The sequence below is a fragment of the Leuciscus leuciscus genome (assembly GCF_965113295.1).
Source record: "Leuciscus leuciscus genome assembly, chromosome: 23".
In the NCBI taxonomy this organism is placed as follows: Eukaryota; Metazoa; Chordata; class Actinopteri; order Cypriniformes; family Leuciscidae; genus Leuciscus; species Leuciscus leuciscus.
Genome location: NC_138747.1, coordinates 30,784,362 through 30,801,851, shown reverse-complemented (window position 1 = coordinate 30,801,851; position 17,490 = coordinate 30,784,362). Strand labels below are relative to the sequence as shown.

Here is a 17,490-nt window from a genome sequence, read left to right as displayed (position 1 = left end):
GATTCCGGTAAACGTCTGGCTCTTGCACAATGGCCAACTTTCCTTTGTAGAAACAAGAGAGGCCAACACTGTCTCTGTCTCCTCCCCTGAGCCTTCTATCTCTCCATCTGTCTGGATTTTCCTGCATCTCCTGGACAATTTTACCCAACAGTCATGGTTTCTATGTGCCACGTTTTCACAGCCACTAAATGTTCAAATGTGCAACATCCCATTAAAAGTATGATTTGGTAAAAATGGATGTCTGGGGTTAAAGGAGGAGAGGTTCAGATACATTGAGACGTTTTGACATTTTAAGGTCAGAATGGGGCGTATTGAAGAGGTGGGGGGGCTGCAAAGGAGCGAGAATCCACAGTTCAGATCGCAGCTGTTAAAACAACTTTTTTGGAAATTGTGTAACATGCGCACATGCCTTCAGATAGTCCCCTGACTCAGCTGTTTCAAAGAGAAAGAGCGTCATTGTAGAAGTGAAAAAGAGAAACATGGATGTGAGACCACTCTATTAGCACTATTTTAAAATAGAGCCACAGAGTCATTTAACCACAAAACTGCATGGTTGGTAAATGAATAGTCAGCGCCGGTCTGGCACCATTGTGTTCACATGTGTTTATTTGCATATAAATGAATGCATGCTTACCATTCTTTTATGTTTACTTTCTTAATAAATGCCCCTCATCTTATAGTCAAGATTTGGTTGAAGGTTGAGTCAGAGTCAAGAAGGAATTAACATGCTCATGAGGTCATGACAAGACCAAAGACATGAAAATATGGATTTGGACTTCAAGTCTGGAGTCCTAGACTATATTTTCATATATCTTGTCTTGGACTCTGGACCTTGTTGGCTTGGACACAGTCTCGACTACAACATAGGGTTTTAGTGTATCTTGTGACTGATCATGAGGCAATTTATTTTAAATGTTCTTGATTGAATGCAATCATGAATGATTTCAGTTTGTTCTACAACTGTTAAAGAGTTTACGGTCTTATTTTTGGAATGAATAAGTACTCCCAATTTAAATTGAGATTTAAAACTTACATGAACTTAACTATATAATAAATTAATAGAATGGAGCATGTGAACAAATAAAACACATCATTTCTGTTACATTTCTCTTCATTCTCTGTTCTTTACAGATGTAGAGCAGATGGCAATAGACTGGCTGACGGGAAACTTCTATTTCGTTGACGACGTGGATGATCGGATCTTTGTATGTGATAAAGATGGAACCACATGTGTGACACTGTTGGATCAAGAACTCTACAACCCTAAAGGCATCGCTCTGGATCCAGCCATGGGGTATGAACATTGTCAAGCTCACACTTCCTCCGTGTACACAACTAGCTAGCTGAATATTGAGCAGTTACCTTTAAAAAACAGAGTATTTGCTAAATGGTGTACTCATATATAATGGTTACTTTCTCCTTTCTCAATGTTATCTTCAACAGAAAGGTTTTTTTCACCGACTATGGACAGATCCCAAAGGTGGAACGATGTGATATGGATGGACAGAACCGAACAAAGTTGGTGGACAGTAAAATTGTCTTCCCACATGGCATCACCCTGGACCTGGTCAACAGGTTGGTCTACTGGGCTGATGCTTATCTGGACTACATCGAGGTAGTGGACTATGAAGGCAAAAACAGACACACCATCATTCAAGGACTGTTGGTAAGGAGCAAATACCAAGATCAAATGTTTTACATGTGGTTGCACAAGAATGTGTTGCTCAATAACAAATTTCTCCATTGTTTTGAATCATTTAAATGACAAAGAGTTGGTAATTCTAACATTTAGCAATGATGTCCTGGTACTCTGAATCAACTTCCCTCTTTTACTGCCCCTAAAAGCAACATTATTCTGTAGATGAACATGATTTTCCATCTTCTCAAAAACACTTACAGTGAACAGAAAAAGATCCCACACACCTTCAGAATATGACATCCATCCAGACACCCAAACATCCATCTGTCCATCAATCATGCATCTATTTTATCAATCCAAACTTCTAGCATCAGCCATTCACCTCTTAACCATCTGTCCATCCATCAAAGTCAAGTCAAAAATCAAGTCAAGGTTTATTTATAAAGCACATTTGAAAACAACAGATGTTATAATAAAGTGCTGTACAATAGAGAACGAAACCCATTCAAACATCTATCCATCCTAATGTCCATCTGTTGCTCCATCCATCATCCATCCATCGTAACGTCGATCTGTTTATTCATCCATTCATCCATCCATCCATCCATCGTAACTTCGATTTGTTTATCTATCCATCCATCCATCCATTGTAATGTTGATATGTTTATATATCCATCCATCCATCCATCCATCATTAATTCATCGTAACATCTATCTATCAATCCATCCACCAATCCATTCATCCACCCTAATATCCATTGATCCATCTATCTATCCATCCATTCAAATGTCCATCCATCCATCGTAACGTCCAACTGTTTTTCCATCCATCCATCCATCCATCCATCCATCCATCGTAACGTTCATCTGTTTATCCATCCATCCATTGTAACGTTCATCTGTTTATCCATCCATCCATCCATCCATCCATCCATCCATCCATCCATCCATCGTAACGTTCATCTGTTTATCCATCCATCCATCCATCCATTGTAACGTCCATCTGTTTATCCATCCATCCATCCATCCATCCATTCTAATGTGATCATCCATCCATCCACCGTAACGTCCATCCATCCATCCATCCATCCACTTTACATTTCAGCAGCTGTATTGAACTCAACATTTACCATTTAATCCATTGCAATGTGAGAGTGTCAAATAGTGGCTAGCATTATTTACTGTGATAAATGCTTTAGCAGACGGGAGAGACAGTGTTGTTTCATTAGTGCCACTGAGTCATTTTATTAAATCTGATTCTGTAAATATATTAGCCTGATTTCCTCCTCTCTGCTTGAGTTATGGATAACATTTCGCTGCTCAGCCCAAGGCTAATCTGTGTATTTATATGTGTATCTTGCTCACTCAAGCTAACAGAGCGAGCACAACTTCCCAAATAATAGAAGTAATTGAACAATAATTGAATATATATATATTTTTTCGCAGATTGAGCATCTTTATGGGCTCACGGTCTTTGAGAACTATCTATATGCCACAAACTCAGACAATGCCAACATGCAGCCTAAGACCAGTGTGATCCGCGTCAATCGATTCAACAGTTCAGATTATCAAGTGGTCACCCGTGTGGACAAGGGAGGAGCTCTACATGTTTACCACCAGAGACGCCAGCCCTCGGGTATTAAACTCTTTCTCATCTATTGCTCAGCTGTATAGATTGAGCCTGTATCATATATAATGGTTTAAAATGCAACTACTACACCACAGTCAAGCTCCAGCTCACTCAAACTCTGTTGTTATTCTTCCTCAGTGCGGAGTCATGCCTGCGAGCCCGATAAGTTTGGGAAAGCTGGAGGTTGTTCAGACATCTGTTTGTTGGGCAACAGCCACAAGAGTCGGACGTGTCGCTGTCGGTCTGGCTTTAGCCTGGGCAACGATGGCAAATCATGCAAGAGTGAGTGACATCACAGCCAATCAGATTCTACTTCATCTATCAATTCACCATTAGATTTACAATAGTTTTGCCTACTTAAAATAAAAATTTCAAAAATTTGGATTATTTCAAACTCTCACACTTTTCTTTCACATAGTTCATTAGTGATGTCTATGCATATCATCTAGACTGGAAGTTTGCCCCACACTTTAGCTGAATCACTCAAAAAGATGAAGGGCTTTCCCATTTACCCCCAATATTGATTCCAAGCTGTTTGCTTTGAATATGCAATGAACTATTGGTAGAATTGATTTGTGAACTGTGAGTGACCTCTGAACACATGACCTTGAAAAACACAAGAAGCGGAGATTGGAATTGATTGTAAGAAACAGGTTAGTACCATCACCATAGACTCACTTTTCACTATATTCGGTCCCTGGTGTCTAATCCCCAGAGCCTGAGCATGAGTTATTCCTGGTGTACGGGAAGGGTCGTCCGGGCGTTATCCGCGGTATGGACATAAACCCTAAAGTTCAGGATGAATACATGATCCCCATCGAGAACCTGATGAACCCTCGAGCTCTGGACTTCCATGCGCAGAGTAACTTCATCTACTTCGCTGATGCCACCAGCTACCTGATTGGCCGACAGAAGATCGATGGCACGGAAAGAGACATCATCCTTAAAGAAGGTGCTAAAAATGTTAATTAATTTATTTATTCATCTTATTGCTGGTGTGTATTCTTCATTTGGTTATGTGTGTATGGTTTTCCAGGTATTCACACGGTTGAAGGAATCGCTGTGGACTGGATGGCCAATAATCTCTACTGGACAGATGATGGTCCCAAGAAGACCATCAGTGTTGCTCGGCTCGAGAAAGCTTCTCAGACCAGGAAGACTCTCATTGAGGGCAAGATGACCCATCCTCGAGCGATTGTGGTGGACCCTCGGCACGGGTGAGCTCTAGATTCAATTGTATAGCAGTTGTTGGGTTATTTGTGGGCTAATACATGAATGTCATATCAAAAACATAATTGATTTAATTGCGAGAAGTCTCTTCTGCTCACCTAGGCTTGTATATACTTGATATAAAAGTATTACAATTTAAAATAACTGTTTTGTATATTAATATATTTAAAAATGTGATGAAAAGCTGAATTTTCAGCATCATTACTCCAGTCTTCAGTCACATGATCCTTCAGAAATCATTCTCACATGCTGAGTTTGTGCTTGATTTTTAGCAATTATTATTGGTGCTCAATTATTAATAATATTATACGTTTTGCTGCTTTATTTTTTTTTTTGTGTAAAACATGATACATTTTTTTCTGCATTCTTTGGTGAATAGAAAGTTCAGAAGAACAGTATTTATTTTATTTTTATTTTTAGAAAGATAAGAAAATGTAGAAAGTTTTTATAACATTATAAATGTCTTTAATGTCGCTTTGATCAAATGAATGTGTCCTTGCAGAATAAAAGTATTAATTTTACTTCTTTAAAAAAATTGCTTCGATCACAGGAATAAATGACATATTGAAATATTTTCACATTGAAAGCAGTTATTTTAAATTGTAATACTATTTCACAGTATTGTTGTTTTTACTGTATTTTTGATCAAATAAATTCAGCCTTGGTGAGCAGAAGAGACTTTCTCGAAACATTCTCGAAACTCAAAAACATTTTAAAAGAAAGCGTATTTATCCCAAACTTTTGACTGGTAATCTACAACCTCAAGAGCGGTATTGCTTTAAAAAACCAGCAGCAACAGCAATATATCCAAATACAGTAATGCTCAATAGATAAATCAATTTATAAAGGAGTATCTAATTTTTCAGTCAGAACAATGCATTTTGAAAAGGTTTTTGACCTCTTTCAGCTGGATGTACTGGACTGACTGGGAGGAGGACCCAAAGGAGAGCAAGCGGGGGAAGATTGAGAGGGCCTGGATGGACGGAACCAACCGGAACGTTCTTCTGACCTCGAAGACGGTCCTGTGGCCCAACGGCCTGAGTCTGGATATCCCTCAGGGGATCCTGTACTGGGTGGATGCTTATTACGACCGAATCGAGATGGTTTATCTCAACAACTCTGCACGCAAGGTGCTGTCACACCGCTAATCTAATAGATGATGTTCACATATACACATGTGTTTGCATTTAAGAATGAAAAATAAGAGATAACACAGAAATAGCCGATTTACTTGCCAGTTGTCAATGATGTAACATCATATTGTTTCTGCTTAGACGGTTTATGAAGGACAGGAACTGAACCATGCCTTCGGCCTGTGCCACTACAAAAACTTCCTGTTCTGGAACGAGTACCGCAGCGGCAGCATCTATAAACTGGACCAAAACACCAAAACGGTCACTTTGCTGCGCAACGAACGGCCACCCATCTTTGAGATCCGCATGTACGATGCCCAACAGCAGCTAGGTAATACAGTGTTTTTTGCCCTGGTTTTTGTGTAAAAAAAAAAAAAAACACTTTCCATTATGGTTTGGCTATGGAATGTCTTCATCAGATGTTATTCTTGCATGTGTTCATCACAGGAAGTAATGCGTGTAGAGCGAATAACGGTGGCTGTAGTAGTCTGTGTTTGGCCACTCCCACTGGCAGGTCATGTGCCTGTGCTGAGGACCAATTACTGGACCCCGCAGACAACATCAGCTGTAAAGGTAACACAAGCGAACACTACATAAATATAAAAAAATAAAATAAAAATGTGTTAATACAAGCAAATTGTCACATCCGGTCATTAAATAATCTTTGCAAATATATATCTATAGGGTTATATACATATTTAAAACATGTGACAACTTGGTGAATAAATATAAATTTTTCATTTATGAAATACCACTGCTTTTAAAGTTTTCAAGTTACTCAACAGCCATTACAGAAGTGTGATGATAGTAAATTTTAATTTTGAAGGACAGAATTCACCAAAAAGTTTTGATCTACAGTACCGCGTCAGTTGCGTCGCTTCACTGCCGAAATCTCGCCTGTGTCCTCACGAGATTGTAAAGTGTCCATCAAATGCACATTTAAGAATCTCACCACAAGTAGGTTAATGATACTTTTTGCCTACTCTTTTATGAGCACTGTGAATTCAGACATACAACTCTTTTCACATGCTGTTTTTTGCCTACTATATTTTTACTTAAAATAAAAAAATGACTTATTTACTATAAGACCATATGTAGCCCCGCCCCTTTTCAGCGCTGCGCTCGTTGTCTTTTGTCTTCCGGTCTGTATTTTCACAGTGATCTTATGTATTTATGAATGAACGGCTCTTTTTAAAATCTTCCCGGTCGACTGACATATGTTAAGACATCTGCTTTAAACGTTACAATCCTCATGATAACTTTCGTTAACTTTACATGTAAATCCACTTCACCAGCTAATCACTCCTCGACAGCAATGCCATAGAGATATACAGAGCAACCGCAAAATCAGAAGTTAAAGACAATATTCTAAAGATGGCTGCGCGCTTGTTTCTCTGGCGCATAAGGTCTATAGTGAAGTATCATAGACAGTATATAAACTGGACACAGCGACCCCATAGGTTTCAACAGAGAAAAGTGAAGTCAATTAGAAGCTCTAACTTCCTGATGGTCGAGCGTACTGCGCAGACTCACACTGAGCTTGACGACGTAGATGTGACGTGAGCAACCCGTCTGTCTTCTAGTAGCTGTGCCAAGAGAAATCTGAATCATTCCCTTCCAAAACTTGCAGAGACGGAGATCGTGAGTAGGAGGTATCCATGAGCTAGGAGCAGATGAAACTTTTGCTAAGTATTCTGATTAATTATTTTGTCACTTTGCCTCCACGTCCCCCCGATTGCCCGCGAGCTTCTCCTCCTGTCCATACGGTAATCTCTCTACTGTGCGACAGAGAGTCGCGTGGTTATGACGCAATCGTTAGCCTATTTTTACAAAAACTGCTTCTACGGGGCCATAACATAAGATACAAGGTAATGGAGCCTTTTATACATTTTCGTGTTGCTTTAGAAATAAATAATGGACAAATGGATTCTTTAAACGCCTCAGATGTAAAGTTATTCGCTGTCAAAGTGACGCCAAAATGAATGGGAGTCAATGGAATGCTAACAGCAGGTGGGGGTCCGCTAATCAATGGCGGCGCCCAGGGAAGCTTCAATGTTTTCCGAAACACTACCCCCCTGGGAAGTATGCGTTTTGCACCGCTTTCTCCTTTGTTTTATGAAGGGTGGCAACCAGCATTAAGGTGCAACACTGCCACCTACTGTGTTGGAGTATCAACCATACAGACAGCTACTGGCACTGGATGCTTTACTATGTTGTTATATGTGTAGCATTAACAAACATGATATCGGTATTTTAAATATTACAGTTATGGTAATATTCTAATGTGGATATCAAAGGTGATTAACTATGGTGGTTTGGATGTAACATTATAGCCTGAACGGTTAAAAATGGCTTTTAAAGATCTGTCCATCAGAGGGTTAATTACTGCTGAGGAAATAACATGTTAGAAACTTCATTGGAAACCATTCAGTGACCCAGGTGAGAAATGTGCCAAATAAAGCGGGATACGAGAGTTCATTCAGTCCTGACAGAGAACAATGCAAGAAAAGCCTTACTGAGCACAAATCTGTTTGTGGCAGCTGCTCGATCACACTGTCAGATAATGCATCATTTTAGGCTTTAATCTGTGACCGACTGTTGATACAATCAGCTGAATTCTGCATCAAGCGGTTTGGTTTATGTGTCTGAGTGTTTGAAACAGAAACCCCTCAGATGTTTTCTTTCACAGAGCTTGGCCTTCAGCAGACTTATTTACATTTAGTGTGTGTGTGTGTGTTTCTTCACAGCAAACCCGTCGTACATCCCCCCTCCGCAGTGTCAGCCGGGAGAGTTCGCCTGTAAGAATAACCGCTGTATTCAAGACCGCTGGAAATGTGACGGAGATAATGACTGTCTGGACAACAGCGACGAGACCGCTGAACTGTGCCGTAAGAACACACACACACGTCATGTGTTTAACAAGCTCTTTGCATGAAGCTACACACACATGCAGCGGTTGTGTTCTGTCCATCTGTAGATCAGCACACGTGTCCTGCGGATCGCTTCAAGTGTCAGAATAACCGCTGTATCCCCATGCGCTGGCTGTGTGACGGAGACAACGACTGCGGCAACGACGAGGACGAGTCTAACACGACATGCTCAGGTACACAAACACACACACACACACACACACACACAGGACCGGCCAAAATGTCCTCACTTTACTCTCTTTGTCCTCACTCCAATGGTCTAAAACTCAAACTGGTCCTCAAAAAGATAGTTGTACAAGTACACACACACACACACACACACACACACACACACACACACACACACACACACACACACACACACACATACTCGCGCACACACACACACACACACACACACACACACACACACACACACACACACACACACACACACACACACACACACACACACACACACACACACACACACACACACGCAGACTCATACAGTCAAGCTCTGTTTGCATTTAATCTGAATTTGCAGCTCTATGACGTTCTTCACACTAAGCCCAAAAATTCACTCTGCAAAGACTATGTTTTTGACAGAGTGTAGGTTGTCGGAATCTTTTTCGGTGCACATCTTATCCATCCATAACCAAACACAAACACACACACACAAGCCCAACAGACGTTGCCATAGTCCATCTCAGACATGAAGTGTCTAGGTTTAAATCTACACGAATCACACATCTGATAACTGGAACTTGAATTGTCACCTCATGCGATATTGCTGAAAAATTGCTGAAAAATAAAGTATAAAGGTATCAGATGAAAATATTTGTCCTTGATGTTCTGCCATGAGTCAGCCGAAATATACCTAGAACAGCAGTGTATAAATATAGAGTTTATCACACATGGTATATCTGACGCAGTTCTGGGCTCAAACTGTTGTACTATATTTGACTTCATGGCTGAATTGTATGGTTTGCGCTCTTTAATTTGGACCGTATCTATTTTAAAGGCATGGCAGTTTATGATTCTGCCTTTGCAAGAAATTCTAGACTGCAATGTAGTGTGATATTTGGTCTCACACAAGCACAACTAATTTAATAGTTTCTAACGATGGGCACCAGAGGGGGTCTCACAGGTGGCACCACATTAATATTGTGAGTTTAATCTAACTCCCCTTAAAGACAGTGTGAGAGTGTCAGAGAACTAGTCTGGCTATCACCAGAACAAGCTCAATCTTTTAAGATTGAACATTAGTCTGGAGAGTCTGCTCTGTATTTCGACTGCACAAGAAGCGTGATCAACGGGCAGAGCTCAAATGACTCTGTACACAACTGGATAGTCCTTCAACCAATCAGACCAACGATCTGGGTGACGTACTTTGCAGCGAAAACTCAGGAAACATGTCAACAAACGTGTCGGTTTGGAGCATTGATCAGCGGTTTGCAGAAGAGCAATGGCATCCAGCCATTTTTCCAGGTTGTGTAAAAAAAAACTAAAAACATGAAAGTGAGTGGTATTTACACCCACTCCAGCGGTTTGTTTGCTAAACTAAGGGTGCTTTCACATCTGTAGTTCTGTTCATTTGGTCCGGACCAAGGGCGGAAAATGATACTCTGTAGAATTTTTCAGGCATTTTGGTCTCTTTTCACACCACACTGATCGCTCTGGTTCGGATCAGTTCATGAGTTGATAAAACGAACCAAAATGCAGTCACGTGACAACATCCACATCACTCGTTGGCCAGATGTGTCTTGAACGCATTTCCATTACTGCACTTCGATTGGTCAGAATTAACGTGCGGGAAAATTCCAACAGAACTCCCGGATGTGGAAAATCCAGCAGACAACACGCCGCTGTTTACTATGGAGAGACGACTGCGTGGGCTGATTGTATCCCTGGTCATATTTTATTATATAGTTTGTCTACACCACTTTAGACAAACAATAATATTTGAGAATGAAGCGAGGCTGCGGCTCGAAAATAACGTTATTAATTTCTATCAGGCTCCACACCTCCTCACTACTCCAAGTTTGTCCGCGAGCTTTGTCTAACTGTCAACAAACATTTCTCCTCATCCCATAATGCACAGCGCAGCTGACTACGGCAACTGGTTTAGTCCAAAAATGCGCCGTTTTTTGGCAGTTGTTTCTGTTCGAGGTTGGATCACGTTGGTCCGCTTTTGGTGCGCACCCGAGTGCGACTGCCGCATTCACTCCTGCCCAAACGAACCGCACCGATGGGGAAAACGAACTCTAGTGCGATTCAACCGAACTAAATGAGGCAGGTGTGAAAGCACCCTAAAGAAGCCATTGAGCATCGTCGAGAGGTTAATAGGAATTGGACTGGATTAAACCCGCCAATAGCGCGCCAGGTGGATAAGCCGGTGGATAAGCCGGTTTGTGATTGGTCCCCGCAGATTTGTAACGGAAGCAGGATAGAAGAATGTACAGGTGTCCAGCCTGAGCTCCAGGGCGAAATCACATCACCGGCTGATCGGCTGGGTTTACCCAGTCTACAGATAACGCTTTCTTTCAGTCTCACCTTGACACTAAAGTACAATCTAGCAAGATTGTTGAATAAATTGGAGGGAGTTTGTCAAATGACCAATCTGAAAGATTTGTAAGATATTTGTTACTGTGTTATCAACACAAGGAAGACACAAGTGTGATAAAATGGATTTTATTAACAAAAAGATAAACAAGAGTAACTAACAACTACTAAATGAATACAAGGAATTGATAAGGAAGTGAATAAGATTGATAAATGCAAGTGATTGGGTTGAATGTGACTATGGCAGTTACACATTATCTTGTGGAAAAAATAAACTGTTGTTTCACTGGACTGATAATGTGAAGAAACTTATTCTTAATTAAACAAATAAACTGATTGATTATTTGCTATTTATGTACATTAGCTTTATAACATCTAATGCAAATTAGAAAATCATATTCTGACACTACACTCTAATGCCGAGGTCTCTGGAAGGAGGTTTGGTACAGTGATATTTACGTTCATTTAAACAGCCATAAACACAAAAAGCTGTCAACTCCGAAAGAAAGAAAATCAGAAATTTCACTTAAGCAGGGAAGCTGAGTGCAGAAATAAAAACGGTTCATATAAATGAATTTGTCTCTACTACTTGAAGATTTCAAATAATGCTTTGACAACACTTTTTTTTGTGCTGACATATTTCCCATTTCCGTATTTTCTTCACATGCTAGAACCGGAAGATCCTACTTCCCACTTCTAGTTAACCCACTATTATAACCAACTTCTGACGCAAGCTGTTAGTAAATCTGGCCTTAGATCTTCTACGCACACTGCTTCTGCAGAACAAGTATGAGTTTGCTTCTCCCAACAGATACACTGACTCACTGCTGTGAGCAGAAGATATGCTGCTGGTGCTCTCGACCTAGACAGGTGGAGCTGGGGGAGGTGGAGGGGTTCAGGACTAGCTCACAGCAAACAGCAAACCAGACTCTTTCAATGTTGAGCAAGTAATATCATTGGCTGCAGAATCAACACAGAACAATCAGTTTGTGCCTTGTGGTAACTTTAGTTAGATTCAGTTTATATCAGTTTAAATTTCCAAACATTCGTTTTATTATTAATTGTAATAATCTAGAGAGACTTTTGCATGCACAAGGAGTCTTACAACAGACGGTCCAAAACAGACACAGATCTCACAGTTTGTCTGGGATTACATGAAGCAATGGAAAAAACTGAGACCATGTCCGCCATATTAATAAAGGTCAAGATCTCCAAAATACAAATAGAGCAACAGGCAGCAAGCGTCACATGTTTGGCTTATTTGTTCATGTTTAGAGTTTGTTTTTTACCTGTTTTTCTGTTCATTTTCTGTTGGAATTTAATCTTCTAACCTGTTCATTAGGCCCCGTTTACACGTAAATTGATTATTTTGACAAACGGAGACATTTCCCTTCGGTTGTGCCCCTCGTTTACACGCAAACGGAGAATTCGCCTCTGAAAACGATTCTTTCTAAAAACTCCGGCCAGAGTGGAGATTTTGGAAAACTCTGTTTGCACGTTTGCATGTAAACTGAGAAAAACTGAGTTTTAGGCAGTCGACGTCACAGTATGTGACAGAACTTGCACTGGGTCAAAGGTGCGACCTATATTTTCGGGATTCTGATTGGCTAACATGGGCTTGAGCTTCTCGTTACACTGCCACCTACAGGTTTGGCATGCTCTTGACGGCATATATGCGGGTTTGTGTAAACGAAAACTTTTCTGAAAACGGAGAGGGTGAAATGTCCGTTTATGAAAATAACCGGCCACGTGTAAACGTAGCCTAAGTTCAGTCTTCCTCCGTCCCACGCCTGTTTGTATCCTTGGTTACTGATTGTGTTAGTTGAGTTCAGGTGTGTCTTGTTAATCAGTCTCATTAGTTCCTCTTGTTTGCCTGTGTATTTAAGCCTGAGTTTAATCTTGTCTAGTTGTCTGTCGACGTCGCTGTAAACTTGGTTGTTCTGCTCCATGTATTAGAATTCTGAGGATCTTGAGTATTTCTGTTAGTATGAGTTTGTGGTTAATAAAGACTTCTGCATATAGATCCCGTTTCTTCAACCAAGACCTTTGACAAAAAGATTCCTTTCCAAGAATTCCAACCTGGTGGACACTATAAAAATAAATAAACCCTTATTATTGCACAATACGTATGAAGCTCCACTTATAAAGCATCGGGTTTTCATAACAAACTCCATATTGAGTGCTCTGGAAAATTAATATGTCATGGCAAACATGTTGAAGATGAACTGTTTCCACAGAAAAGCAGTGGGGAATTAATTCCTGTTCTAGAAAGAGAAGGACTATAATGTTGTACTGTAAATCTGCTGCTTTTCTTCTGGCTTACAGACGACACAAAGGCCATAATAATATATGATAATAGCTATATGTAATATGTTTTATTTGAATGCGTTGAGTTGTGGTTCTCCTTTGCAGCTCGGACGTGTCCTCCGAATCAGTACTCGTGTGCCAGTGGCCGCTGTATTCCCATCTCCTGGACATGTGACCTGGATGACGACTGCGGGGATCGCTCGGATGAGCCTGCGTCCTGCGGTAAATCATGTTACTTTATGCTGGTGCCGGCTTATTAAAATAATTAATTCAGCCATTAATATGCATGTGATAGTTTTAGAAAAACTAGTTCAGTGCTGGTTTTGTCCGTTCCAACTTTGAAGGAAATGTTTTAGAATTACATTTTGTTTTTACTAGGTTTATTCATCTAGGTAATATTTAATGGCTCATGAAAAAGCTAATTTTGGATAAATTAAACTCAAAACTTCATATATTATTACTATTTCTTTGTGTAAAACATTTTTTCAATTAGGACAATTATTCATTGCAACGTAAATAATCAAAATATGTGATACGACCACTTTAAAAACATTGAACCATGTAAAGTCAAATTCATATTTACATACAACCAGTAAAAACTCTCATTTAAAATAGTTAAATATTGCATTTAATGATTGATTATATGAGATGAGTGTTTGTTAATTGTCTATGTTATTATTGATTGTTTATGATGATGTTTGTGTCGTCAGCATACCCAACCTGTTTCCCGCTCACTCAGTTCACCTGTAATAACGGGCGCTGTATCAACATCAACTGGCGCTGTGATAACGGTGAGCTTCTGAAGTGTTTTGCTTCTCTTTTCTTTTTGTGTCCCTTGCACTTTTTCCCTCATTTGTCTTTGTTGATCATTTCATGTGTCTTTTGTGTAACGTCATGTCCTCTTCTCTTGACCATTTGCCCCTCCCCCTGTGTCACATGGGCTGTGTGTTGCAGAAAAGGATTGTGGGGACAGCTCTGATGAGTTCAATTGTCCGAACCCGACCGGTTAGTGCATAGATCAACATGCACCATAAATTGACTTGTGTTATAACATTGTAATGACGTCTCAACAGGATTTCAAGAAATACCTTTAAAGCTGTTGAAAGGTCTAAAATATCTGCAGCAATTCATTATTTGTAAAATATTGCCCCCAAAATGGTAAAAAAAAAACTAAACAAAAAAAAATCCCCTCCCCATCTCACTTTAACTAACATCACTATTAACATCCATAAGAAGAGATTTAGCTTTAAATATTAACCCGTGTTCATTCCCAGTGGTGCATGTGTGATCTATGCAGTTTCTGTGATGTTTATTATTCATTTTCTAAAATGTTACAAAATTGTGTTAAATGTGTGTCTAAAGACAAGCTGCCACATTTACCATGTTATATTACTGTGAAATACTCATATGTCATTTGTTTGTATATTTGTGTTACAAATGAATTCTATTAAATCATAGCCCATAGCCTATAGCTCACATGGACATGGATATTCCATGTTGGCCCAGTATATCTAAGAAAAATGTTTCCCAGTGTGGCTGCTTCTTTTATATTGGTAAAGTATTAAAGGCAGCTTATAACCTCTTTAAAGCGATTGAAAATTAGTTTTTATTTTCAGTCAAAAGTTTGGACACACCTGTTCTTTCTTTAACGTTAATAATAATCATCAAATAGATTAAAAGAAATCAGATGCAAATTTGAGTATGGGAATTTTGCAGAATTGTATATTTTAGTTAAACTAAATGAAAGTGAAAAATGTTAACAACTAGCTGAAATGAAATAAATGTACATTTTTTATATTTTAGTTCAGTTAATGAAAATGTTTTTTATGGTTTTAGTTTTCGTTAACGATAATAACCTTGACAATTTGTATTTGTTTGCAAAACACATTTCAAGCTAAATCCTTTATATCAACTTTTATTTTTTTTCTGATTGTAAAAAAACTCAAATTTATTCAAGTGTGTCCAATCCTTCGACTGGTGGTTTACTTTAAAATATGGCTTTACTTCATGCATTATATTTCAGGGGATCATAGCATACATTTGACCATTTAACCTCTTCCAGACAATGACTGTGGTGATAACAGTGATGAAGCCGGCTGTAGTCATTCATGCTCCAGCGCTCAGTTTAAATGTAACAGCGGTCGCTGTATACCCGACTACTGGACCTGTGACGGAGACAACGACTGTGGCGACTACAGTGACGAGACCCACGCAAACTGCACTAACCAGGGTGAGTTCATCACACTAATGCTTTCTTCCACACCATAACTTATTCTGCCTTCTAAAAAAAACACATTTTAGACTAATTCTGAGGCAGTATTAATGTGTTGAAGTGGGAATACACAATGATATGAAAGTACTTGGATGTCTTAGCTGCCCCTGCTTTTGATTCAGTTGTCAGGAAGTGAAAGATAAACCAAGCCTCAAGCACATTGTTTAGAAAAGTCCATCTCTTGTACAGCAACTCCAGGCACGATGGAAATATACTAGTGAGAAAAGTCACAGAGAGACCAATGGTGACTGAAAGAGCTGCAGAGTCCATTAATCTAGTGGTTTACAGGTTAACCAAAGCTCACCAGAACAAACCAGAGTTATGCATAACTCTGGCCTTTATATAATCAATAATCATGGATCCAAAGTCAATACAAATTCTGTCACAGAAAGAAATGAATGAAGCCATTACACAGAATAACCACATTAAGGCACATCTTGAGTTAATTAATGAGGAATCTTTGTGTTCATATACAACACTGCCATTTACCCAAATATAGACTTGTCTCTCTCTCTCTCCTGGGGATAAACGTGTTTTCCAGCGGCTCTGTTCGCACTAGAGGCAGATATGAGGCATATTACACTGTGATGATGAGTTTAAGAAGGGATTATTACAAACAAATCCCACCTCACAAAACCACCACGATAACAGTATTATTCAACTTCAGAGAACTCACGGTGTTACCTTTGTTAAAGGTTAAAAAGGTTAAAAGCAGGTTTTTCCAAATTTGTTTAAACTGTATTTATATACCAATACATAATTCAAATGTAAGTGCTCTGAAAAAGAGAGTTTAAAAATCGAGTGTCCTCTCAGGGCTGCAATAAAACCTACCCTGCCTTTAATTTAACAGATGGTTTTTTTTTTTATCCAAAATAACTTACAAATGAAGAATATAACAGCATAAGTGATGTGTCCTAAAGAGACAGTAACACGAGAAGTCAAGTCACCTTTATTTATATAGCACTTTATACAGTAAAGATTGTTTCAAAGCAGTATCACAGTAATAAACAGGAAAATATGAGAATACAATAACAGAATGAAAACTTAATCAAATATGAGACGAATTAAAATTCTGCTGTAGGGCAGCTCTACAAAGACAATAGGGTCCTTATTCAGCTCAAGTCAGTTCAATATTGATTCAATTCAGTGCAATAAAACAAAATCAGTTATAAAGCAGCTCTACAGAAGACAATAGTGTCATCATCGAGCATCGAGTTTTGTTCTCACCCGACAGTATCAGTGTAGACAGATCAATACATTTACTAAATATTAGTCTTTAAAAAGTGCCACAATACAAATAAGTTCCAAAATTCTTTAGAAAATTAAAAGTTAAGACAAAGATGTTGGCGTGACACAGATAAACAACAGTGAAATAGTAGGAAACTCTATTAATAAGGTTCTATTACCAAAGTTCCTAGCTTACTTCCTGATGTTGCAAAAGTGTTGAATTACAAGCTAGTTGGGAAGATAAGGAGCTCTGTCTTCACAAATTTAGAGATGAAAGTGCCATTCATGGTAGAGCTGCTTGTCATTGGTATAGCATTAGTAGGACAATCAGTTTGCCTGGATATTGAAAAGAGGAGAGGGCCAAGAACCGAACCCTGAGGTACACCTACACACCCCCTCCAGGATAAGCTAACCTACCTAAAACCTATCCTATCTTTTTTTTTACAGAGTGTAAACTCTTAACAAACAGTTTGGAACTGATGAAACTATAGATTGTTCACAAATGTTTTCTCCCAAATAAAAATATATTTGTTTGGACATTGCTATGCACGCTCTGTTTAATTCCTCTTTTTCCTCCC

The 17,490-nt window shown here is 39.2% G+C and overlaps 1 protein-coding gene across 1 annotated transcript in view; it reads left to right on the top strand.

Annotated features, from left to right (window-relative positions):
• The window catches only part of lrp1aa (low density lipoprotein receptor-related protein 1Aa), a 223,070-nt gene that overhangs the window by 69,252 nt on the left and 136,328 nt on the right, over positions 1-17,490 (top strand). Inside the window, exons 7-20 of the mRNA XM_082156602.1 lie at positions 1,132-1,294; positions 1,444-1,666; positions 3,086-3,275; positions 3,408-3,551; positions 3,985-4,221; positions 4,306-4,486; positions 5,407-5,629; positions 5,774-5,963; positions 6,080-6,205; positions 8,380-8,520; positions 8,610-8,735; positions 13,519-13,635; positions 14,124-14,204; positions 15,476-15,643. Coding sequence (XP_082012728.1) covers positions 1,132-1,294; positions 1,444-1,666; positions 3,086-3,275; positions 3,408-3,551; positions 3,985-4,221; positions 4,306-4,486; positions 5,407-5,629; positions 5,774-5,963; positions 6,080-6,205; positions 8,380-8,520; positions 8,610-8,735; positions 13,519-13,635; positions 14,124-14,204; positions 15,476-15,643 — 2,310 coding nt within the window. The remainder of the gene's footprint in view (positions 1-1,131; positions 1,295-1,443; positions 1,667-3,085; positions 3,276-3,407; positions 3,552-3,984; positions 4,222-4,305; positions 4,487-5,406; positions 5,630-5,773; positions 5,964-6,079; positions 6,206-8,379; positions 8,521-8,609; positions 8,736-13,518; positions 13,636-14,123; positions 14,205-15,475; positions 15,644-17,490) is intronic.